Source organism: Lycorma delicatula, chromosome 12 (genome assembly GCF_047948215.1).
Source record: "Lycorma delicatula isolate Av1 chromosome 12, ASM4794821v1, whole genome shotgun sequence".
Lineage (NCBI taxonomy): Eukaryota > Metazoa > Arthropoda > Insecta > Hemiptera > Fulgoridae > Lycorma > Lycorma delicatula.
In genome coordinates this window covers 10,250,403-10,278,359 of record NC_134466.1, presented here as the reverse complement: position 1 = coordinate 10,278,359, position 27,957 = coordinate 10,250,403, and the positions used below count along the sequence as shown (strand labels likewise).

General features: G+C 29.8%; 1 protein-coding gene across 2 annotated transcripts in view; it reads left to right on the top strand.

The window, feature by feature from the left end:
* Positions 1–1,422: 1,422 nt before the first annotated feature.
* Positions 1,423–27,957, top strand: part of LOC142332895 (coiled-coil domain-containing protein 39-like) — an 81,855-nt gene continuing 55,320 nt past the window's right edge. For both annotated transcript variants that reach the window (XM_075379588.1, XM_075379587.1), the window contains exons 1-7: positions 1,423–1,881; positions 3,350–3,469; positions 9,320–9,466; positions 11,758–11,916; positions 14,621–14,745; positions 17,248–17,344; positions 26,424–26,615. In XM_075379588.1, coding sequence (XP_075235703.1) covers positions 1,783–1,881; positions 3,350–3,469; positions 9,320–9,466; positions 11,758–11,916; positions 14,621–14,745; positions 17,248–17,344; positions 26,424–26,615 — 939 coding nt within the window. In that variant the 5' untranslated portion in view covers positions 1,423–1,782. The remainder of the gene's footprint in view (positions 1,882–3,349; positions 3,470–9,319; positions 9,467–11,757; positions 11,917–14,620; positions 14,746–17,247; positions 17,345–26,423; positions 26,616–27,957) is intronic.

Below are 27,957 nucleotides of genomic sequence, written 5' to 3'. Positions count from 1 at the left end.
AATACTTTTTCTGCCAACCACTGAAAGAAAAGAACTGTAGATATTTAATTGGTATAGATAATTTATTATACAAATTCAAATGCTTAGATTAGTCTAAATCTGCATGTTTCATGACACTGTAATATTACTGAATTATAATCACAATTAACCCAAAATGCTTTGATGCACACGAAAGGAGTAAAAAAATAAATAAATACCCATTTTATTCTGAGCAGTATATATATAAATATATATTATATAAACTATTACAGAGAGCGTAACTATGTTACATCAGAATACATTACACAAAACCAAAAATTACCTAAATATTTTAATTAAATAGAAAATTAAAATGTCAGTAGACATAATCCATCCATTCATATCTTTTTGTTACCTTGGTGAAATTACCATTTATAAAATGACGTGGAACATAATTGATTAATTTTTCCAAGCTATAATTGAATAGTCTTCTATGTACATTTAATTTAGTACGATTATTTACAAAAGTATTAGACGATGGTCGTAAGCTGTAATATGGATCATGGTGGATAAATGAACATCTATTTTTATTTATATATAACAGTAGATTCTTAATATATAATTGCCTGATTGTTAGAACATGCAATTCTTGAAACATTTGCTTAGTAGAGTTAAGCCTGGGTTTCCCCAAGGCTGCTTTTGTATCATAAAGACTTTATTAAAGCCCTTATGCTGTATAGTAATACTGAATGAGCAAATATAGCATAATATTGCAAACATAGCTCCACTTTATATTATGTCAATATATGGTTGCATGCTTATTTTACAATTTTTTTTTTAAAAGTTGACTTAAATTCTCCCCTCCCCCAAAAATCATAAAAGCTATGTTTTTATTTATTGCATATTTTTAACCTTTTTTTCGTCTTCCTAGGCATAGTAATAGTGGAAGCGATACAGAAAAATACTTTCGGACAATATTATTGGTGGTGGGAGTGCTGATAAAAGTTTCAAAATATTGATTTTTTTTAATTTTCAAAACTTTTTTAGGTTTATTTAGACATATGATGATAAATATACAATAAAATTTCATCATAAATTACTCCCACCCCAAAAAAAGTTTTGGGTAACTTTTTTCGTGTACAATTATTTTTGCGTTTCATAACAATAAATAATCAATGGCCCAAGACAACCAAGGCGTAGGATTAAAAAAAAAATCAATGCCAGGAAAGTATTACAATTTTTTTTTAGATCTTTTTCATAAAATATAACTTAACGGCTAAATTTTAGTCTCCTGAAATTTAGAACTGGCTTAATTTTTTTTTTTTAATTCCAAAATAAGTATAATTGCAAATTTTATAGGCTTTAATATTAAACCGGTTTTCGTTAATATGGTGATTGGGCTTTTATAAGCTTTTTAAGTTAGAATTCTGCATTAGTCAAGGTTAAGACTCATTAACATCTGTTTTGGCGTTTGATAAGTAAACACAAAACTGTCTAATCTGAACTAAGAGGTTAACTCGTTCGTTTATTTAACTTTTTTGAAGCGAAAATATTAACCAAGTTAACAGAAATAATGAAACGTACATAACAAAAAAATACTTTTTAATATTTAATCTAACTGAATTTTCACTATTTGTAAAAACAAAAGATTACTATTAGTTCCGATAACTATTGTTATAAAGTTTGAACTCTATATGATAACAGATAGCGCCCATTTCGTATCTTAATCTCTTTTAGGTTGTCATAGAGACAAAGCAAACAATATAACATCTTACTAACGTAAAAGTAGGTTTAAGTTTTTATTTTATTTTTTTATTTTTAAAAATGGTTCGGCAAATGAGTCAACTTTTAAAAGAGCTCGGATGGGCGGATGGATTTCATGTTCCAGTGGCAAATAAAGAAAATAAGGAACTTGAAACTGAGGTAAAGTTACAACATAGTATTTCTGTTTTAGTAATTAGTGTCATAGTATTTCTATTTAATTAGTGTTTACTTATTTTCTGGTCATTAGCAAGTGTTTTAACATAATTGAATTTCTGAATTGTAAAGAATATCATTCAGTGATAAAAGGTGTTAACATACTCTGGTAACCTGTTATTTCACTTTTTATTTATTTTTTTTTAATGAAACGAAAATTCTTGGCTGTGTTGCATACAATTCTTATTCATATATGTCATTAATATCTACATAAAATGCAACAAATTTTCATTTTAAAATTGAGTTTGTCGTGGAAAATAAGAAATTAATTGCTTTTTGAGTGGTGTTACGTGAAATTGAATAAGAAATTTTGTTTAAATATGGTTTACACTACAAATGAACGCATGTTTATACTGATGGAGTTTTATTTAGCAGCGTTTTCATCGTTCAGCTTCTTCATGATTTGTGACTGGCCTTTAGGAAATTACATTCCACCTGGATATGTGCTCAAATTATTGCATTTGTAAACTCTGTTTTCAGATTTTTTTTGCAGAGTATAAATATACATTTAAATTATAAATAATTCAGCTAGCTCTTTAGCATAGAGTAAAAATTATAGCAACCTTGAATAATTTTAATTCATGTGCTCTATAGCCGTTGTTTATGAATAACTCCCTTTACACTGAACCAAATTATTTTTAGGAGAATAGTGCCAATTGTCTCGTACGCTTAACAACCAAATCTTGTTAATGTACATTAAAATCAATATAAAAATTACTTTACAATTTTATGATAATTAGCTTTAAGTATGTTACATTTAAAATCAATATAATTTTACGAACGTAACAAAAGTAATTACTAATGTTCAAAAGATTTTAGCCAACATTTAACAATTCCATTAAATAAAATAAGAATTTCAATCTGTATCAAGTAGGTCTGGTGTAGAGGGTAAGAATTACTGAAGGTCTGTTAAAAATGAAGGTTTATTGTTTAATTATTTAAATTTTATTTTATAAATTCGCCTTCTTTGTATAGAATGGAATGGTGCCACATCTACCTTTCATCTGAGAGATTGTAGATTCAAAACATCATGTTTAGTCTTTCAGGCAGTGAAGGATCATTCTTATTTACAAGGTTTAAGCTTATGCAAATTAACAGTTTTAAGCTTACTGTTTTAAGCTTATGTGAATTTATAACTAGCTACAAAGGAAAGAAAAGACTTTGTAGAAAATATATTAGTTGTAGTTTTGTTTTACTATATTATTTCATGTCATCAATTTCTCAACAAAAAAATTCTCTTTCATTTATTTTGTTTAGAGCATACGACAATCAACCAGCTTAAAATGATGCTATTTAGGTGTTGTTGGGTATAGAGATGATCCACATTAAGATTAAATAATAGATCCAGAACCAATATTTCTTTTTTTTTTCATTTTTGTAGGTTTTATAAATTGTTAAAATATTATTTTTTCAGGTTGAAGAATTATTAAGAGAAAAGGCTGATTTAATATTAAACCTTGAAGCACTTTCAGATCTTGTTTGTGAATTAGAAAAACAGTTAAAAAATTATGAAATTGAAGTGGCAGAAAATCGGGTAAGTAATATTTTTATTTCCACATTGTTTTATTGTACTTTATGTTTTGTATTTTATTTTATTTTTTTGTCTACAGTTGTTTGACTGGTTTGATGCAGCTCTCCAAGATTCTGTATCTAGTGCTAGTTGTTTCATTTCAGTATACCCTGTACATCCTACATCCCTAACAATTTGTTTTACTTATTCCAATCGTTGCCTGCCTGCAATTTTTTCCTTCTACCTGTCCCTCCAATATTAAAGCGATTAGTCCAGGATGCCTTAATATGTGGTCTATAAGTTTATCTCTTATATTTATAACTATAATTTTCCAAATGCTTCTTTCTTTATATATTTGCCGCCACTGCAAATAAATGCAATACCTGTCACTTTTAGCTTCTGATGCTCGAATGTTCAGTTGAACTTTTAAATCTCTTTTCATTATGTACTAATCGTAACATCTCAATATTTTAACATTTTCTCCTATTCCATTATCTTTATGCACACAAGTTGGGACAGCAGCTCGTGGATCATTTACATTAAAAAATGATTTATTTCAAAGCAGTGTTTATAGGTTTACTTAAGTAAACAGAGTGTGTACTCTTTACTTCCTATGAAAGTAAACAGTACTATAAAATATGGATATAAACTCTTAATTCAAAGTTGATCATAATTTAACATGACACTGAATGTTTACTCAAATTTAATATATTTATTAGATGTTTTGAATGATGGATATGGGTATTTTCAGTTAGAAAGTCATTTTGTTTGCCTTTTTTTGTGTTATGACTTGATAACACTGAAAGATTTAAAGCCGATGATGTTACAAGATACAGAGGTTGAGATTTTCTTCTAAAGGAAACAAAAGGTAATCATAGATTTGTTTTGAGAGTGAATATAAAAATAATGAAACGTTAATAGGAACAATTTTTATGAAAAAATTATAAACAATTATAAAAAGATCTCAAAGAAAAAAAACTGTAAAAAGTTCAATCATTTTTAATTTAAATTTAGATTCATTTAATATGTTAACAAATAAGCTAAACGTATGTATGTATTTGAGTATAAATGTTTTAAAAAATGGATAGACGACTGACTATAAATAAAATTTAAAAAAAAGAAATTTCAATTTTTTTTAGTGTTGAACAAATTTGTGTTTTGTTTAACTGTAAGATTAGATTAAAACAAATAATATTATATAAAAAAGTAGCATTATATTTCTTTTATGCTTTATACATCTATATATATATATATATATATATATATATATATATATATAAAATGTATTTATATCAAATTATTATAACTTTATACAAGGATCTATAAAGGTAGTGTCACCCTATTTTTTTTACATAAGTTACAATGTTACATTAACATATTTACAATAAGTTTTTTTACAATAAGTTACATTAACATATGATCCCAATAAAAAGATATACTAATTAAATGATAAACAGTGGTGTGACTACTTTAGACATTGCACAGCCTACACAGTTTTGTTTATGTAAGTAAACAAATTTAAAGTAATGTTAATTTGGGAATGAGATCAAATAAATGGATTTATTATTGATTGAGGAAATTATGACTGTAGTAATTGTAAATAGAAACTGATCATTCATTTTCCTTTTTCAGTAGAACTGGACTCAGTTTATTTATTATTTTATATATTTACAAAAACATTACCCCAATTTTTTTTTTTAATTTAATTATTTTGTATATTTCTGTTTGTTTATTCTTATATATGTAGCCATAATTCTTATGTTTGGCCAAAATAATTAAGAATAAGACAGAAATTTCAGTGTTATGGCCAGGTGCTTGAATCACCACTGAGCTATAAAATAAAGAAAGCTATTGTCAGTTTTAGAAGTTGAAAGTTAAATTTATTATTAAACATTGTCTTTTGCCAGATAAAGAAATACTTTCCTTTTGGCAGATTGATAACTTTAAAAAAAATTAACATAATTCTAAAAAATAAAATTTACAAAGAAAAATGGTTTTATGAACTCGATGATTCAAGCACAATGATTTAATTTAGAAAGGTTAATTATGAGTTAAAAAAATATAAAACTTTTTTCTAATGTGTACAGATAAAAACATTCACATAACTATTAATTTCAAAAGAATAAAATCAGAAATAAAAAATTCGCAAAGTACAGCCTTAAATTTTACTGCCTGGGTTACATTTAACTGATTTACTTTTTGACATTCAAGTGAATTTTAAAATGTTGGATCCTGCCCATAATATCTTTTACTTAATGCAGGTCTACTCTGATCAAGTAGTAATAATAATCTAAGGTTTTTTTTCTGTTATTACCCCCAATTTTTTTATCCAATTCTCATATTTTGATAATAATTATCCATTATTGCTTATAATTAAGGGTATAGATTAACCAAACTTAACATACATTCGCTTCACTCGCTAACCTCAACTAATTAACAGTAATGATTTGATTATTTAAATAATAAATTTTTATTATTTTAATAATAAAAGTACCAGTATAATTTAACCAAACTTAACCTACACTCACTCCGCTTGCTAATGTCGACTAATTAACACATTAATGTTTTGAATATTTAAATAATAAATTTGATGGTACATCTCTGAAAATTCATGCAAAAAATTATCATTTGTTTATGTGAAAAATGAAAACATCATTTACAATATGCAACAGAATTACAAATTAGACATAGCTTATAAACTACATAAATGCTTCTGTTGACCTACAACAGTTTGTACCCATAGCTTCTAATAGACCTACAACAGGCTTACAAGAGTAACCATAGTTTTTTAATTTAAAACTGTGATGCAATTTATGATGAAATAATTTTTGTGATTTAATAATAGTTTGAGAAATTAGGTACTCCTTGAGGAAAAGAGTTCTTTTAGGAGTTACCATCAATTTATGATTAAAACAGTGAAGAATATTAAAGATATATAAATGGAAGAAAGAAGTGGCTGAGTAAAACTTTAACAATTACTATAAATAATAGAAATATCAAAGAGAGGGAAAATGAAAAGTCAAAAGGTGAATCACTAAAGCCATAAACTTTAATGCTTCCCTAGGATAACCTATCAATTTTAGTCAAAATTGAATCTTTTTAAGCACTCAAGAAAAATTCTGAACGAATTTAAACATGACAACCCTTCACACAATTTAGCTAAAAATTATAAACCTTTGGTGCCATATAACTGAAAAATCTATGAAAACACACCTTTCTGTATCTAGGAAGTACAAAATTACCCTTGCTTTGGATATCTCAGTCAATTAGTCTATATTTAAGAGCCTTATCTCCACTCCTAAGAAAGAAAGGTTTAAGTACCTTAAACAAGTATGAATGCCTCAAAGGGAAGAAGTTGAAGATACAGAAAAACTCTGGAATGAATGTGTCCTAGCAGGTATTCTACATATTATAGATGTTTCTGAAATTTTAATAAAATACGCACCACCCCAAGACACAATTCCATATCTTAAATGAGATTCAACCAAAGCCAAGTGAAGCATTTTTAGAACAGCAAACAACCAGAAATCCCAAAGATAATAAAACTTACTCACGTAATATAACATTTCATTCTTTAGACTGAGAATATGTTTTCCATGAAAGACTGTGATCAATAGTTAGCCCTAGATATATTTCTATTGACATGATCAATATTATTGCAACTATACTCAACTAGAATAAAGTTAGAGCAAGTTAGGTTATAATATCTAATATGTGAGTTGCTAATTTTCTCAATCCTTTTAACTGGAAGATTATGTATTTGGATTTACATAAATGTAATGCTGGCTTTGGTTAACCGCAACCTAATTTTAAATAAGTCCTGTTTGATAGATTTTAAAACTTTGTAAAAGCTTTTTTCTCTATAAAAAAGGACAGTAAGATCCTCTTTCCTGGCAATGGCAGGACCAACCAATAATTTCATATGCATCTGGTTTATGAAATTGGATTTGTATTTCACAAGTGTTGAGGATCTCAGTTACAAGTTGTTCAAGTTCCATGTATTTTCTGCTTTTTCACTTTAATTATTCATTATGTTTTCCAAAAGATAATAAATAAATTATTTATGTTTTCAATCAGTATGTATTTTACTAGTTCCACCATCGTTATCCCTACATATATGATATTATAATACTATATTATACGATTAACTTGGAAGAAAATAATCATCTGATATTCAGGCAATAGTGTCTGAAACATCTTGACAGTTAATCCAGACATTTTTAAACTGATGGATCTAAACACTGTCTTTCAACCAGACATTTATTTCTAATCAGTCAGGAAGCTTACACATTTAGTTAGATTGCCAAACTGGCATATTTACAGTTTTTGCCACACACATAGATAGACACAGATTTTTTATTGCATCACAGTTAGATACCGTTATATTCTAGGGTGCAGTAATTTGGTAAGTGCACTTGTAAGTTTTATTTAATTGAAAATTTTGTTAAATTTCTCCAGGACTTATTTATTCAGCTAAAACATCAGCTGTATTTTATTTGCATCATAAGATGTCATGTGTACAAGTGATAAATTGTACAAAAGTAGAGATACTTTTGTACCTTGTACCTTGTACTTTGTACATTTAAACAATGTAAGCATTGTTTAAAAAAATGTAATAAAACTATATCATTTCCTGATTATAAATTACTGTAAAAATTAAAAAATGAATGTCTCTTGTATAAAAATGTATGTAATTTTTTTTACAAAAGATAATAAAATGTATGTTTTTGGTTTCTCATTCTACTTTAATTAATATAGTGGAAATAAATTACAGGATGTATTACAGGATGTAACGAGTTATTTATTGGTGAAATTATATCAATTTTATATGCTCAGCAATTTTTTCCATAAGACTTAGTGAAAATTATTTAAAGTATAAACTTCAGAAACAACAAAGTAAATTAATTTAATAAACATAATATTTTTAATAAACTTATTCACTTACTCTTGTTGACACCTTCAGTGATAATTGCATTAATGGTATAATTTTTCAGCTTTGTTCCTGTTAATATTTATTGCGTGTTTTTTTTCTTCATAAGATTATATAAATTTAGAGTGTGGTCTGAGAGTTTATTGGATTTGAATTGTGTCTATTCATCTAGTACACTATTGTTGAGTGTTTATATATTTCATAATGTTTGAGTCTGATAAGATGTCCTTTGAGGTGTGTGTAACAAGATATCAAGTCTGTCATTAGAATAGATAGATTTGCATCCATGAGATGATCTACAGATGATGAGCACAGATCTTGCTATGGAGTGCTTTAGCTTTTCTTTTTTTTTTTTGTATTTTTGAACTGTTTAATCAGTGCAGAACATTATACAGTTAGAACAGTTCAGTTTATCTAAAATGTTGTGTTCTGCGTGTAGTAATTTGTTTTAAGGTTCACATTGTGTTAAATTTATCTGGATGTTTTTGAGTCCATGTTTATCTTTATTTATGGGATGTACTTTTTGTTTTGCTTCAGATACATTGAATGTCTCAAGTAGACTATGAATCGTACTTCTGAAAGCAGATATTTTATGTAAGGTAGTGTGGTCTGAGGTATTATGAGTAAAACTTTGTCATTGTTGGCTTTGAGTATTTTGAAAATAAATTTTTGTTATTTACATTCTGTAACTGTGAGATCAAGAAAATTTATTTGTTTATTGTGTTTACACTTTACAGACTGGTTTGTAATTTCATAAGTTTATAGTTTTAGATAAATTTTGTATGTCATTAGTAATGAAAAACGTAAAAGGTTATTGTTCTATAGTGTTAGTGTGTTTCATAAAGATGATTTTTTTTAATGAAGATTCCATCTAGTAGCTCTAAGTATCAGTGATGATTACATAAAAACTGTGATCTCTATATGTGTGCTTTTTTAAATTATAGAACATGCTTAATTCACGTCGTCATCAAGTGGAAAGTGAGTACACACGACTTCGATGCACAGAGGGTGAATATTCAAGGTTATCAAAAGAAATTGCAAATGCTGAAAAAGAGCTTAAGGAGTATACTCAAACACATACATCATTAAAGGTTTGCTTGTTTTTCATTCTTATTTTAAAATAAAATCCAGAAATTTTAAAAATTCTTGCATATATTTGTGGGTGTACTCCCAGAGGGAGTATATTCAGGCTATATATATATTTATACACATTGCATAAAGAAATATTTAGTTCTGTGTACTTATATATACTGTACTTTTATATACAGACTACACAATTATATATACCTGTATATACTTTAGCACAGCTTTTGCAGCCAGCTTCTGTGTAAAAAAAAGGTCAGTCAACAGTCAAAAAAGCTGTGCTTTAGCACAGATTTTTTTTTATAGTCTGTATAAAATATATGACTATATATAACAGGTCTGTATATAATACAGGTGTACAAAACTGGAACAGGTCTTTTCTGTTTCTCCCACAATGATTTTGATTACATTATGTAACAGAAAAGGCTTAAAATCAGTGGATACTTGTAGGTATTTGCAGAGAAATTATAAATATAATCTAACCAAAATTATTAACCTTTGCTTCGTAGTCAAGGTTACTACTAGTGAAGCGAGCGTAGGTTAAGTTTGGTTAGATTATATTTATAATTACAAGCAGTAATGCTTATATTGGATCTTTATTAACCTGTATTTCTCTTTAATGAGCAAAAAATTATTAATACATAACCTGAAAAAACCACTGTGGGAGAAAAGAGAAAAGGCTCAATGGAAAATTTAATACTATTTCTGAATTTTTTGGGAAATTTATTTTTTATTTATTGTTTTATATTTTATAAATATTAAAAAATCAAATTTCCTCAGTACCAAATATTGAAAACTAGTTATCCTTAGTGTAATAAATAAAGAATAATATCTTTATTGTTTTTCTGATTTGATTTACAAATTTTTTAACTTGAGTAAACATCATTCAAGTTATGCAATTGCAAAATCAAAGTATTGAGGGTTTAAAAACAAGCTGGCTAAAATTCATTTTTAACAAAATATTATATTTAAACAATAAAAAAAAGTAAAAAGAAAAAAAATTAACGACTAGTTTAAAGATGTGCCATTAAAAACTATTCTAAGCAACTCCAAAGGAGAAGATGCTAAGTATTTTAGACATGCTAATATCTAATATCACATTTCATCATGCTAAAGAAACCTGGCTGACATTCATGTAGATTATTCTCATTGATTTACAAAATGCAAAACCATTATTTGTATAATCTAATAACTATTTAATTAGATCAGAATATAATTTACATTATATTGATCTTATTCTTATTAGAAGTATACTCTTCTATGGATAAAAAAAAGATTTACTGTGAAGGATAGAAGCAAACCCCTGATCAGATCAATATCACAAACACAGACTAATCAATTTTTTAAAAGGAAAAGTAGTTATAACCCTTTAGAGTTAAAAAAAAAAGAATTATGTGAAAGAATAATAACTTTTTTATTGTAATAAGTAAATAAAAATCAGTGCAAAATAAAATAATTCTGTGATTATTAATCGAATATTAATCATACACATTAAAAGAGTACTCATGAAATTTAGTTTATCTGATTAATATTAGTTGTCAATTCATTGAGAGAGTAATTTGTTTCTTTAAATGTTTCTTTAAAGTTTAATTTTAAATACATTGATCAAAATTCTTTCAAATTGTTGGTAATTTACCAAAAATAGCAACTGAAGCAAAATAAGTTTCTTTCTTATAGACCAAGTAATATGCTATGTAATATGAAAATTGTTCTGTTGACCAATTTGATAAAAGATAATACTGTTATTCTTAGGAATAAGTCTTAGGTAAATGAGAGAATATGTACAGACGCAAGAATTTCTACTTCGTTAAAAATCTTTACTATATGAATCACTTTAGCCAGTACCAGAAATCAGAGAGCTGATTTTTATATCCTTGAAAACTCTGTGACCTTTTGAAATACCTTAGAAATGTAATAATTATTTAATTATGATGAATTCTTCGGTCTTAATTAAGTTGTCTTAAAGTGAAATGGTGTGGTTTAATATTGTCATAAATGAAATCAGTTTGATCATTCTACAAAGATTTACCATCTAACAAATATCCATAGAAATTTTACAACACAGTGATACTACAATTATTAACTGGAATAATATCCAAATTGTCAAATAAGTTTACTTGAGAAACGCAGCTGAAACAATTTTTATTAGAAAATCTTTTTAGTAATAGTTATGAATCTGATGATTGGTTTTTTGAACTGTTAATTCCAAATCTTTTAATCCTGTGAAGAAATATTTTCAGTTGTAGATAAGTTTTGCTTAGCTGTGAGTCAAACTTTTTGTTTTACTATTATGTTTTAGAGTGAAATAGATAAGCTGATGGGAAGATTAAATAAATTAAAAGCTGAAGTAGAAGGTGGTGAAGATGCCTTACTGAAATGGTCTGAATCATTAGGAAAAGGAACTGATGAAACCAATTTAATAGAAAAATTTTGCAAAGAAGATAAAGCACATTTTGAGGTATGTATATATATTTTTGAATTCATATAAAATGTGCAGATACATGTATAATTATCAATAAATTTTATATATCGTCAATTTTCTAATGGTTCTGCTTTGGTTTGACCAATCCTAACATATCTTCCAAACACCAAAAAAGAGATTACAACTACATTGTAAATTAATAATAAAAATACATTTTTTATAGCAATTTATTTATTCCAGTTATCAGCGATAGGCTAAGTATGTGAACTGTAAAATACTGTTTTTTTTTGTTCTTTAAGTACACCTTAATTTTTTTTTTTTTCAGTTATCATGTGACTGGTTTAATGCCACTTACCACCGTTTCTTTCTACCTTGTGCTAATTACTACATCATACATCTTGTGATTTGTTTCATATATTCCAAACTCTGTGTTCCTCTACAATTTTTATTTCTATACAAAATGAATTAAAACTTAGATGTCAATATATAGCTCATTGATCTAATTCATGTTTACAAATTTATTTCCAAACTTATCCTAAAAACCTCTTCATTAGACCAAGCCTCAACTACCAAGCAGGTCGCAGGTAGCAGATAGCAAATGGCCCTCAGATATAGGGTTTTCTCCTCTTTTTTAAAGAGGTGGAGGAACCTCATTTACAGGCGCCTAAGCAGTGTCAGACTCGCTAACAGGTTCCACAAGATGGTATTACGTGCATATGTGTGCCTGCACAATACAGACTAAACCTCCACCCCTGGCTAATCACCCCTCCTGGAAACTGCTGACGTGGCATTACTTCAGGAGGGGGTACAACACCCACACACACACAATCGGGCACCACTAACATATATGAAAGCCCATCCGATCAACAACACACCCAAGGAAGCAAGCAACAACCAAAGACATCACACAAATGCACCTCATCAACTTAACAGAATCACACTGCTTTTGCACAAAGATTTTCAGTGCTTTGCATGAAATAGTCTTGTCGACCATAAACATCATCTTCAGTGTCAGCAATAAATCTTTCCCAGGAGTTTTGATGGCTTTTCTTTACTAAGCCCTTCGCAAAATTTCTTTTTACATGATATCTTTCCCTGTCTCCTTCTGTAGGATTGTTGATGTATTTTCTGAATTTGTATGATTTGTAATGTTTTCTTTGTTTCTGAAATGGTTACATCTTCATTCTTCTCCTCTAGCATAAAGGCTAATTCATTTTCTTTATTTGCTATTGTCCTAACATTCCATGTTCCTATTGTTAGCTTTCTACTAACCATCTCTTTTTTCTTCCAAATTTTTTTGTCTTTTTTCTGTCCAAATGTTTCCCAATTAATCCAGTCCTGATTCCAAGGCTATCTTGGTTTCTGCCAGTAATATATAAAATCTTCTGCCCTGTATGAGTGCTGTGCAGATTAATCTCAGTGGTGGGGCTGCCACCTCACTCTCCAAGCAGACAAGGTATTTTATATCAAGATGTCACACTAGGCTCTTGTGCTCTCTTTGCTGTTGGGAATTTCTTCCTCTTTCACCATCAAGATTGTTGATGGTGAAAGAGTACCACTTCCTCTTCACCTCAGTTGATCTGTGGATGTTTATTTGGAAAAGATATTTAATGCATCTCCATCTTATTTGTACCTGTCCGGTTTACAGGAATGTTCCCTGTCAGCCATTGGAACGTGCCGGGTCGGGTTGAGGCCCCCTCCCATTCCAGTGTCTTGCACAAGGTTAAGCCCAGCCTGTACTGTACTCAATTCTAAGCTGAACCCTTGCAAGAACTGACCAGATACGGCTCAGCTCTTGCGAAGATCCAAGGTTTATTGAATTAAATAATATACAAATTTGTGATATAACCCTATCATGGAGAATCAGGTTGAGAAGATACAGGAAGAAGTAACAGTTGATCTGATCGAGATTAAGGAATTGGATGAAACGTTACAGAAAATTAAAAATAGGAAAATAGAAATGAATGGCTTTGATTAAGAACTAAGTATGGAGGTGTGTTATTGAGATTTAGATTTTTGCACCTAAATATGTGCTGGACAAAGTGTAAGATCCCAGAGGAATGGAGGAAGGAAAAATGCTTATAATATGTCTTAACTATAGAGGGATTAATTTACTAAATACTGCATATAATATCTGTAGCTAGGTGATAACCAGCTACAAATTATCTCTGATGAGGAAGAGCAGGCAGGTTTTAAGAAGAGGTTGTTTTACTATTGACGGTGTCTTTGATATTAAACAGATAATTGAGAAAAGATGAAAATTTAATGTTGACACATCTAGCTTTTTTGGATTTTGAGAAAGTGTTTGATAGTTTGGATAGGAATACACTATGGTTTATAAAGGAAAAAAAGATATCCTCAGCATTTAATAAATGTAGTTAAAAATTTACCAGTAAAACCAAAATGTTGATTGATGTGGGGAACCTCTTGAGTGAAAAAGTGTCACCAAAATTGGGGGTGAGGCAGTTATGTAGTCTGTCGCCATCTTTATTTAATATATATGTGGATAAGATTGTAAGATAATAGAAACCAAATATATCTCCTGGAATAGAGCTAGAGTCAGGAACTGACCCTAGCTTTCGGTCTGTCCGTCCGTCCGTCAGTCTGTGAAGGATCTCAGTATGATAAACGTCTAATGAAAATCGTTTTAAAGTACAATTTGAACTATTTGTCATTCAATTCATTTAGAAATCCTACTTTTTATTTATTCTCTTTTATGAGCACTTTTCTTTTTTTGCAGGAACTAGATCGTCAAAGAAAAAAACTTCAAAGTGAGGTTGAAGAGAGAGAAAAGGTTTTAAACAGTATTCTTAATGACAAATTATGTGTCGAGATGCAAATGCAACAGTGTGGTAAACTATATAGGTAAATATAATTTTAATATGTGAATTATTATTAACTTATATATATATACAAAGCATAGGGAAACTTTGTAATAAAATGAATGCTATAGTCATTATGACAATAACATTATTAGGTTAGAAGTAATTAATCGTATAGATGATGATATTAAACTAATTTAAAATAACTTTGAAAAATACAATTTATGTATAAAGTGACACTTTTTTTTTAGGATTTCTTAACAAAAGAAGAAACATAGATTGTGTAAAATATTAAGAATGTATGTAAGATGAACATGTCAAAGCATAAATCTTGAAAAAATGAAATACTGTGAATATTTATTATAGTCCATGGAAAATAAAACACTTTTAAAAATGGATAAATAAAAATCTGTATAATGTTTTTTTAAAAGTATACTATAAGTTAATAACCATATATATGTGATGTTATTACAATATATCTATGAAAATTAAAATATATTAATTATTTCAGAATGAGTACTGAAATTTTTTTATAATGATTTCATGAAAATAAAAAAAAGTTATGAGAAATTTTAATTTGAACACCTGCTTATGAAGTAGAATTATAGACACAGTTATAGCTAATTTATATATTTATGTTCATTGTTGTGTAATTCAGTTTGACTTAAAACAAATAAATTACAAAAACAAGAAATCCCAACTTTAAAATTTTTATAGCAATAACATAAAAGACAAATTTACAAACATGATAAATGAGTTTTATTAGTAAAAGTTAGAACCTGAAACAAAGTTTGATTATAAGTTCTAAAACCAACTCCTGAAAATTTTCTAATGTCAAATTGTCAAAATGTACACTATAAAATTACACTAAATGAGTATATAAACATATCATTTTTACTGTATAATAATAAGTAAAAATCTAAGAATTTTCGTGTAGTTAACCCTCACTAAGTGTGGTGATACTGTTTACCCATCTGAAATTTAGCCAGCTAAAGAGTGCAGTGTAATAGTAACAGTTACTCTAAAGACAAGCATAATTTTATCTGGCAGCCTTAAAAGTAATAGATTATTGCTTACAGCGATTCAGCTATGAATTGGGCATAGTAGGCAGTGAAAGCTGTAGTGGACAATGAAAGCCGTAGTAAACAGTGAAAGAACTAATGCGTTTTAAAAGGGAATATTTTTTCTCCATTTTAATCCAAAACCTGTTGCAATATTAAATTGCCACCTAGAAGCACAGTTTTTTGGTAATGTACAGATAACAATTTGTAAGTACTACTCTTGAACAATCCTTGGTAAGGTGGTAATTTACAGAAGTTGCAGTCTCAGATTTTCAGGAATCAGTCTGATGATATATGACATGTTCGAAAAGTGATTGTACTTTTTGTGTGCTCTGTTACATTTGTCTTTATTTCCCATGGATTAATAACCTTCCATTATGTGAAAACCTTTAGTGGAAGCATTTTGCCCTTCTCTTTATAATATAAAATACAATAAGATGACATATCAGGAAGTAGCATCTAGAAAAGGAATGTGGTAAGGGTAGATAGTTTGTTACTGGCTAAAACTACATTTAATTAACCAGTTTCAGGAGATTACTGAAATAACTGTAAATGTTATATGCAATTTATCTACATTCTGTTGGCACTTATTTGTACAAATTATTACTACAGTATCAGTCTTTCCTTGTACCAGCAAGTATCAACTTGCCTTTGAAAAGAAATACCTTATGAACTGTTGATGGAAAAATTAAGTTAGTCATTATAAAGCTTGTTCTTTTCTTAAGCAGAGCTTGTTTCTTTTAAGTAAAGTCAATCTATAAAACCTATTGCATTTTTCTTGAAGGGACACACTAATTTGTTGCTTTGCACCATCTGACCCAATTTTTGGCACTAGCTGAGGTGTGTCCTCTGATAGTAATGATGTTCACCATACATCCAATCTCTGTGATGTGAACAGAATTAAGGCGTCACTTGTAGAACTCTACATCTTGTCAATTTTAACAGGCTAAGCATGAATTACGTTTGGCTTAGTGAAGAAGGCAAAAAGAAACAACTTCAGTCCACATTGTTCTTAATAAGCCTGGCTTGGGAGGCTTGTTATTTTGAGAATGACTATACCAGTTTTAGGAGTTGCTTGTAATTAGTTTCGGGTTACATAGTCTTTTTGATTATGGCATCTGATGAATACACAGTCAAAACGTGCAAGACTTTTACATGCAGAATATATATATAAAATAAAAACTCCTTTCTAACATTTAGCAAAAATGACAAATAAATAACTCTTATTTAAGGGTTAAATCCTATACTAGAAGAATCAGTATTTATCTGGTTGATTTATGAGAACAAACTCTAGAATGTTTTAATTTCTCCAGCAGATCAGACAGCAATGCATTTTGTACTACTACACTGTATTTAGCAGATTAGTTGACTATAAAAGGATTAGTTTTCAATTTCTTTTTTTTCTAATAAAATGAATCTCATAATACAGAAAGTATAGCAGTATTGTTACAGTTACTATTATAAAAAAATAATTTCTGTTTTAGACGTGCAGTGGATGAACATAGGAATCAATTAAGGTACTGGGATATGACAATTAGTTTTTTAAAGTTGAGAGATAACAAAGTCAATTCGTTTTACAAGGTAATAAATTTTTAATGTAGATTTCTACTCTGTGTTATCATGGTGGTCATAGTAGTGTAGTATTATTATTAGGATGTAATTTTATTTACACTTTATGATTATGAAGTTAGCTCTGGAAGCGAGATTTAAAGAAGGCATGAATTTTCCATTGAGAACAAAACTGATTTGCAGGAAATCAAAAATGCTTATCTGCTCTATTGACTGTAAATTTTAAAGCCTTTATTCTGTATCTGATAATATTTTATTATATTGTTTATTTGACATTGTATTTTGCAACATGAAAACGATAAAATTATTAAAAATTATAAATTACTCTTTTTCAAATTACATGGCAATTGATCTTAAAAATGAACTTTTAAAAGCTATAAATAATTTTCTTTCCTGAAAATTTAAACAATTTTGTAGCCTGTTGATTGAAAGGTAGCGAGCGATATATATCTTGTCATTTAGTATATATTTCCTTTATGTTTTGCCTCGATCTGAAGATTGGTTAGGAACAATTCTTCTCCTCCCATCTTCTCTACTTTCGGTCTATCTTTTCATTTCTTCATATAAATGTGCTCCTACACCTTCTTAAAATGTTGAGTGATGTATCATCATCGTTCCTCTTTCTCTTTTACATTCCATCTTCTGTTCTGTTATAGTCACTCTGAAGTATCTTGTGTAGATGATTGATTAAATTAGTCTCTTCTTTCCTGTGTTGTTTTCAGAAAAACATTTTCTCACCTATTCTTTTATTAAAGAGTACTTATTTATACTGAACTATAACTATAGTTAATCCTCTAAGATACATAACATAATTGACGTAGTAGTAGTATTCTTAAACTTAACTACACTGCACAGTAACAAAATCGCGGTAGAATTTACCAACTACTTCTTAATATAAAACAAAATAGAATTAGAAAATATAAGGCACAGTTCAAAAGTAAGGGTTGATCGTAACAAAATGAGAACAGTTGAAAGAATGAAAAATTGATTAATGGTTTCAAATACTTACATATTGACTTTATTTTTCTAGATAATCACCATTTTATTCCAAACACTTTTGATATCATGAAACAAGCTTCTTCAAACCGCATAAAATTCTGTCACTTGGGATTGTAACCATTTTTGCACCAAGATTTTCAAGTTTTCACTTTCCTCAAATTTTTGACTCAAGTCTCTAGTCACTGGGCGCAAGATCAGGAGTGTAAGGGATCCCATCCAAATGTTTTAATTGTTTTTGTCGTGCATGCAGCCGTGTGTGGATGTGACTTATTGTGAAGAAAAATAATTCCTGATCTCAGCATTCCCCATCGTCTGTTTTGAATGGTACTATGCAGCTTAGAAAGTGTTTCACAATATACTTGTGATTTGATGGATGTTACAGGTTCTATGAAATCAAACAAAAGCATCCCTTTTTGGTTACAAAATACAGTTGCCATGATTTTCCCGTGAGACTGGACTTGTTTGAATTTTTTAGTTTAGGTGAAAAGGAATGACACCACTGCATGGATTGTTGTTTCATCTCAGCATTGATGTAAATCCATGTTTCATCACAGGTTACAATATGGGGAAAAAATTTGTCTTTCTTGTGGTTAAAAGTATGTGCAAATGTTATTCTGTGATCTATGTGAGCTCTTGTCAATATTTTCAGCACCCATCATTATACACACAGTTTACAGTAGAATGTCAGCTTAGAATGTCTGTCATGAGTCTCAACAAGCTTTTGCCTTTGAAACTTCTAGAAATTCTAGAAAAAGATTGCTAATCATAAAGCAACAATATTCTCTCAGTTCTGCATTGACACGTTCAACAAGATCATCAATCCAGACTCTAAGCATGCCACTTCTTATTCATCATGAACATTTAAACAGCCTTCCTTAAACTCACTACATCATACCTTACCTCACTTTTCATTCACTCCTTGCAGTAGGCTTATATGTTTCACACAATTGGCAGTAAACTTCAGCAGCATTATGTTCTCTGATCATGTTCAACTGATCGAACTTCACAGCTGGTTGGATTTGTTATTACCGCACTCATTTTAACACACTGTCTTGCAAAGGCAAACACAACAAGGCAATTTGGCAATTACATGCCAAACAGACCACTTAAAGTTACTGCACATGTGCAAACCAATCAGTGTTGTCAATCACCATTTATAACTCATCAGCCCTTATTTTTTAACCGTACCTTGTAAAAACAACTGTTTATCCTTGTAAATAATATCCTTATGTGACAAAACTAATAAAAACTCCCTTTATTACTTTTGTCTTGATACAATTAACTTTTGAATAGTTATTTTTATAAAACATGGGGTACTGAGCAATATTCTTTAAATCATAACATTTTTTATTTTTATTTTTACTTTTAATTTAATTTCTAAAGGCATTTCCATATTAAGTATCTTTTTTTCTTCATTAACTGCACATTCTATTGTATGCTTATTATTTCTTTCCCACCATAACATAAACTATATTTATTGTAAACATAAAAATATATTTATTATTCAGGCTGATTGACTTTTCATGTTCCAAATGCCTGATCTAAACCACTACATACCATTTCTTTCATGTTTGCTTAGTAGATACACATTGAATTCCATTCTGTAGTATATTTTACTTCTAACTAAAAAACAATTACATTTCAGCATATTATTTCTTAGCTACAAATATAATTTTGTCTCTATAGATAAGTCAAAGAAAGCATTCAGTCAAGCCCAGTTCTATGTATTACAAGTTTGAAATGTACAAACCAATATAATAATATTATAATATAATATTATAATAATATAACATAACATTATAACAATATTGTTATAAAAATATAAATTAAATCGTAAACATTTAATAATTAAATATCTTGGATTATACTGTTTTATGCTCAGTAATAATAAGTCATACTGGGTAAAACATCTGATTTTGTAAGTTTATACCCTATTTCTCGTAGCACGTTAACATTAGCTACAGTGTACATTTGTACAGTCAAATGCAATTACAAAAACACTTATAATAGTTTGTTATTCATAAATAGGTCTCTATCAACCCAAAAACTAACATATTCCACATAACTAACAGACATTACAATTCCCCATTAAAATATTTCATTACATTATTCCAGTTAAATTTGGTAATCAGTTGTTAAGAAATTTAAATCTGAATGATACCATTTTATAGCAGGTGGGGTATAGCTGTGCACATTGCATGTGCACATGACTGCATTGCATGCAACAGACAGAATGATAGGATGGGTGGAACAGTTAGATAGTTATCTCTGTACGAAAACATCTCGTACAGCTCTGTATACTTACATAGTTTGTAGTACATTATCAGAGTTGTTCAGGATAATTTATAGCATGTTAAGCCAGCCGTCAGTCTATGTGCATAGCAATACGCCCACTATATCTTTAAGATTTGGTTACATGAATGTCATACTTCCATTTCCTATTTTTGTTTAACCTAAAAAACATGTATGTTATTTTCTTCACAGATTGTAACCTTTGACCCAAGTAGTCCATTTTTCTTATGCTTTGCTCCTTCTCTATCTACTAAAAACCGTAATTTTTGTACTTTTACTTTCATTCTTTTATTTATACAAAATAATTCAAATGTATTTTTAATGCTTTTTATAAATCATATCATATAAATTACAAGTTATGGTAGAATTGATCAGACAATATACAATTGTAAATTAGGTATTTTATGGGACTACTACATTTTCAAAAAAACATTAAGATGGGGTCCATTGTTCACCAAACAAGTCTTTGCATATCGTTTGAGAGTCTTTCTCATGATTTCTAGTAGAATCAGTCATTTTTTTTTAACTCTGTGCTGTGACGTTGATTCTTGTAGACTTTATGCTTTTAAATATTTCTATAAGAAATAATTCCATGGTGATAAATCAGGTAAGCAGGAAGGCCAAGTTATGTTACTATTTATAAGAGATGATATGTCTTGGAAAGTCATTGTACAGCATGTGCTGTGAGTCATACAAGTGAAATGTTGCACAGTCTTGTTGAAACCATAATTAGCATAATTGATTGTGATGATGTCCTCAGTATTGGTAAGAGAAAGTTTACGTTTAAATGTAAATTTTACGTTTGATCTTACAACATACGATAAACGTTCCACGCCACCTATTGTTTTCCGGCAGATGTTTCAGTTTCTCCTCACCAAATTGAACCCAGGCGTGGTGATATACACTCATGGGTTGAAGCATGACGGTAACGTTGGTTGTACTTGTTACACATTGTTTGGCCTACCCGGTGTTACAAGTATGTTCACCGCGGAACTACTCGCCCTGGATAGGGCTCTTTAGTATCGTTGGCCTTAAATATAGGAGCATTCTTATTTGCAGTGTCTCGTACAGTGCTCTCCAGGCGTTGGAAAACCCTTATTCCAGACATCCTGTCGTCATTGACATTTATGATAAAATCGCTGAGTTAGGTAAACGCAACAGGGAGGTAGGTTTTTGCTGGATCCCTAGCCACATTGGAATTCTAGATAACAAAAGAGCAGATTCTGCTCCCAAGGAAGCGTGTATTCAGCCTCCTTTCACCACCCGAGTGACTACCTTTGATTTTATCAATCATATAAAACAATCACTGCGAGCAAGGTGGCAAAGTAACTGGACGACTACTGTCGATAATAAACTCCGACGGATTAAGGATTCAGTGTTGCCATGGGGCTCCTCTTGCAGAAACTCTCGTCGTGAGGAAGTGGTCCTCTGCCGGTTACGGTTGGGACATACGAGGGTCACACACGAATACCTCATGTCAGGAGAAGACCCCCCACCCCTGTGCACAGGATGCAACTGCCGCATGACTGTGCACCACATTCTCGTGGACTGCACATGTTATGCGGCGTTGCATCGTCAGTTTAATATACCCAGAAACATCCATGATATCTTGTGCAAAGATAGCGGGATTTTGGAACGGGTCTTTCTCTTTTTGCATAGTATCGGATTACTGCAAAGGATTTAATATGCTCATATTTGTTTTTCTGTAAGGAGATTTTTTTTTAATAATTTTAGCCTTTATTTTCAATTTGATTTTTTGGTTCTATGTATTTAATTTTACTATCCGGGGAGGGGATTTTTGCACAACCTATCAGAGTTAGGTAAGTTTTATATACTCTCTTTAATCTATTATTTTAACTTTTATATTTTATCAACTTTGTCTGTGGTATTGGTTTTGAGTTTTATTTTGCCTTCTTGGCTTGTTTTAGTAAATTTTTATTATATGATTAATATTATGTTTACACCTTCTATAGTTTATTATTTCGGAGTAATTTTACCTTTTTACTAATAACTACCGGGCGATGATAACGCCCAGGCGTTTTTCACCCACAAGTTAAAGTTGTCCACATAATGCTCAAATATTACTGACACATCCATTTGGATAAAAATGAACTCATCTCTCTGTATTAAACTGGATAAAAATTGTACTTGTGCGTCAATCATTTCTAAGAGCTTTATGCAAAATCTCATTCAGTGATATAAATATTGAGGCAGTAATTCTTGAACAATTTGAATTTCAAACGGATGAAAATGCAAATCTATGCGTAACATCTACCTTAAACTGCCATCTGACATGGGTAATGCTACAAAATGTTAGCTAACAGAACATTGTGAACTCTGCTATAGGGCTGTTCTTAAACTCCACTCCACATTTTTTAGGATGTGAATTGTTCATGGATGGCTAAAATTCTTCTTCAGCAGTGTAGATCTTCATTCCTAGATCAGCAATGTTCTGCGTAGATCTAGTTGACCTAAACTTTTCTACTCTGTTTAAAATCATTTGGCATATTGGGGTTCCTCCATTTCTTCCTATATGTTAAAAGTGCCAAAAGTTACAGTGAATTATAGTAGACAAACAACCATGTTTGCCCATCTGGCCAACACTCAATGGCAACTTAAAGTTTTGGATTGCTGTACAAACCAACACTGCAATTACTACATTAACTATCAGTATATGTTTTGGAAGCAATTTTAAATCATCTAATTAATTCTGCACCTAAATATATATGATATATCAATTATATATATATATATATATATACTCTGCAAACAAAATGGCTTATAATCGATTCGTTCTATATATGATTCATGAACATTTGCTTTCATAAGATATTCCTTTAAATTTATCAGAACACAAAATGAACAGAATAGCATATAAAACTAACACCCATAATGGATTCAAAATCCACAATATCCATCCTGTCATGTTCTTACCTTAACCCTTACTAAATTGTATAATCTTTTAATTGCTTTGAGTCCCAAACTCTTAGGATCTCTCAAGAAAAAAAAATGTATACGCTGCATATCAAAAGTTTCTTTAAGATCCGCCAAATTTTAATTGATGGCTAATACAATGAAGTTGGTGATACTTGTTAGCATTGCCTGAAAATTGTTTGTGTAGGAAATACCACACTCAAAGGACAAAATGAGCTAGAGTCCCATCTTGCAGTATCCAGACACATTATTGATACCCTTCATTTAAATTGATGCATTAACCATCTTTCCAAATTATTTGCAAGTAATCAACATTCATACTGTTCAAAATACAGTCCAAACAAGTATCACAATGTCATGCTGAGCACTATCAATATATGCAGTGGATTTATTTCGAACTTGTACCCAAAATGAGAATTCTCCATTGGACCTGAAAACCATATTTCAGAGCTTGAGAACTGCAATAAATTACACATTCATCAAAAAACAACACTTGTGCAGGAAATGTGCTAATATATATTGCATGTGTGACCATTCAAAAATTCATTCACAAAAGTTGATCAAAACAATTTCATATAAAAGTTTTTTTTAATGTAATCATCATGCATTGTTGACTATGTATATTGTGTGATCACTTGTTTACAAATAGTTTTAATTGGAAACTGCTCAATCAAATCATGTTTTATTGACACGTTTGCACTCGCATCTTCTTTCATCCACTACATGGCCTATCTTTATTACTACTGGAAACAAATGCTCATTTCTCCCAATCAAGCATTGTTACTTTTTGAGGTAGGTGCATGTTTAAAATATAAATTAAATTCATTTGGGTCGTTCCATATCAAATCACCCAATCTAAAATTAAATGATTTCATGACAATTTTTGATTTTGCAGCTTTTATATATTTATTCTTTCATTTCAAGAGTTCAAACAAATTTATTTTTACTTAAAATTGTTTGAATGTACTAGGTTAAATGTTATAATTCCCTGCATGCCAATTTTTGCTGTTTTTAACATTATTTTTTATCTCAAGCTTTTAAAATAATAGCCATTACCATTGTTATTATTGCAGTTTTTCCAATATATCAGAAACTAAATGACTTAAGGTTTGAAATAAATACCTTTGTTGTATTCTATACAAAAATTACTACATATTGTTAATAAAATAATTATAATTTATATATATTTTTATATTAATTATATTTTTTTATGTAATATATATAATATATGTTGAAACATTATCTGTGAAATCTCATTGCACAAACTTTGTAATAATGTCCAGTTGCTGTCTTCCAACTCTAATTGACTGAGTTAGGAATGTACATTCAGTGAAAAAAAAACTATTTTTTTTTAGTGATGGATTATCGGCTCAATATAAAAAAAAGAAAAAAAACTTTGTAATTACGTATGTAATATTTGTAATTACATACTTTTGTGTTTTACATTCATATTTTGTTTACATAAACTCAGTACGTACTATTAAATTTGTCAAAATTTGAGTTTACATTTTTGCCATGTACCACTATTTCAAATATTTTCTTTTCAGTTAACATGGCCTAAATTATTATTTGAAATTATAAAACTTATCAAATTAACTTTACTCTGTGGCTAAACAAAAATATAATTTTTTGAATTTCATTTGTAAGATTTTTCTTTCTGCTTTTACAATTTTTTGGGTATATTGTTGCTAGAGTATAATGCTTATCATTTGAATAATAAGGTTTTAATTTTTCCTGCGTATTCCACTCCTGGGGCTTCAAATTAAACAATTTCTGAATTTTTATAACCTTCCCTTTCTATATATAAGGCATCAAAAATCATACATTTTGAAAATTCTTCCTGAACTTTTGATCTTTTATAAGAAATAAGGAAGTGGGCATCGTAAATAGGCTTCAGAATCATAAATAGGCTCTCTAAAAATATGTTAAGAAGGGATATAAATATTAGAACTGATGTCTCTTCCCTTCATCATGAAATACTTGTGGAAAAATTGAAATGTTTGCATTCTAAATGTTCAGATTCAGAGCTGATTTAAGGCATAAATAAACAAGGTAGGAAAATTATTTATTTAACATAAAATGTAGACATTTTTGTGTAGAATGCAATGATGTTTATTTAAAGTCTGTAAGTCAGGTAGTTTGATATGTAGGAAAAACTGATAATGCCAAAAAAGAAAAAGAAAAAATTGACGTGCAGGGCATTGTAAAATTTAACCTAGCGCATACAAACAATTTTTAAAAAATGAGTGAGCTGAAATATGAGAGAATAAATGTATAAAAAATTGCAAAAATATAAAATGGTCATGCTAACACCACTGAGTAACTTGATGTGGATTGACCCGTTTATAATTTGTGACATTATTTGCTAAATCACTAGCGTTTGTGGCATTGGCTTAGTCACTGACTAGTCCTCAACTCTGTAACTGCATCCACTCTTGTAAGACATGACTTTGCACCTGAAACAAGGGAATGAATGAGGGTTCTGTGTGATCTTAAGACCAGGGACACCAACTGCGGTAAAGAAATTACTTCTAAGGAACCAAGTAGCATTCAAACCTAGTAGCAACATGTTAATTGCAGGGAGAGGTATAGTGACTTCTCAGATGTACTGAATTAAGTATGAAAAATATGATTTTGTAACAAAATGTTGAATAAATTTCCACCAAACATTATTATTTAATATATTGTGATAACTAAATGTAAAATAATATAACCTCATATTGTTATGATGAAGCGATCTAGCCACAACATAATGAAACGAAAAAGCTCCTGTCTTCAAATTAATTTACAAGCTCTGCTCTAAGTTCTGTTAGCATGTTTGTTAAGACTGTAATTATATTAAAAAGTATTATATTTATTTTCACAGGAAATAACTGCTATCAAAAAGAATGCAATCATAGTTTACAAAGAACTATTAGATAAACGTAAATTTAGAGATAATCAAGTGAAGAATAATGATGAGGTCAAAGAACAGCTTGAAAAAATTGATAAAGATATTCGCCTCTGTAGACAAGCCGGATGTAAACTTGAAAATGAAAATAGAGAACTTGAAGCACAGGTAATTAAAAATGTTAATTAAATATAAATGTAAGTGTAGTTTTTAAAAGTTGTATAGAAATACATAAACACCTGTATGTATAGTATTAATAGAAAAAAAGACTTTCTTCAATGTTATAGATTAGTACTTTTTTCAGTGCAATATCTATTATAAAATTGAAATAGTAACATTTTGAAAAACTCCTCCAAAATTATTTTAACAATCGACTCCACAATTCATATACCTTAAGAAAGAACCAGTTTGAAAAAAAGGGCATATTTTCTACATTACTGTTAATAACTTCTTTTTGTATGGGACACAATGACATGAGGTAGAAAAATGCACTGAGGTAGAAAAATGTGCAAATTGTAAAGGTCGACACCAGCAAGGTCTCGATTGCCCCATTTACAAAGAAGAGTAAGCTATTTTGAAGAATTGTACTGAACAGAAAGTTCTCTTTCCTGTGGCTCAATGGGAATACAGAAAGTCCCTCAGCATGAGGAATCCTGTACAACCTGGTGTAAGTTTTGTTCAGGCTCTCTCTTCAAGCAATATACAAAAAGAGAATGAATGTGGATCTTGCAAAGAACTGCCAAACTGGTTGAAGCTTTATCAGACAAGTAAAGGCCCTCACAACTGCTGATACACCATTGAGTCCTGGCAAGAAGATAATTTCTGCTAGAAGGTCTGAAAGTGGTTTACCAAAAACCACTTCAAATCCACCATCAAAGAAAATTCCCACTGCATGGGATCAGAAAATTCATCATCTGCTATGGTATTTATGGCCTCCCAGGCTTTCAAGTCCCCACCGCCATCTCAAGAATCCCTAGAGGATACGGAGGCCAGTCCAAAGAAGCGAAGCACTTCTTAAAAGTTACCAGTAGAAACAAGAAAATCCGGATATTATTGATAAATAATCTGCATGCAATTGTGTGTGTAACATAAAATAATATTTTTATGGGTACCAGTGTTATTCATTGGAATGTTTGCACTGTATTGGAACATTCCAATGAATGTTTCAATATCCTAATAAAGAAAGAAAATCCTTTAATACTGTATCTGCAGGCGACTGATGATGTGTCCTTTCACGGACACACCTGTGAAAGATGCGCCCTTCAAACTTAGGGTAGCAGATATGAAGGAAATCATAATAGCCTCGCATATTCCACTGGTGACAAATATCCCTGCAGTCTCAGTGAAGATAGTGAGTGATATGCCATTAAAAATGAATACCTGTAGCTTAACCTTCCTCCAAATTCTGAAATCTGTTAAGATGATCTGTCCAGTCCGTTTTCTCAGATTCTTTTACCTTGCCTAATAGTTGGCGATTTCACTGCCCATCATTATTCGTTGGGCTCGACAT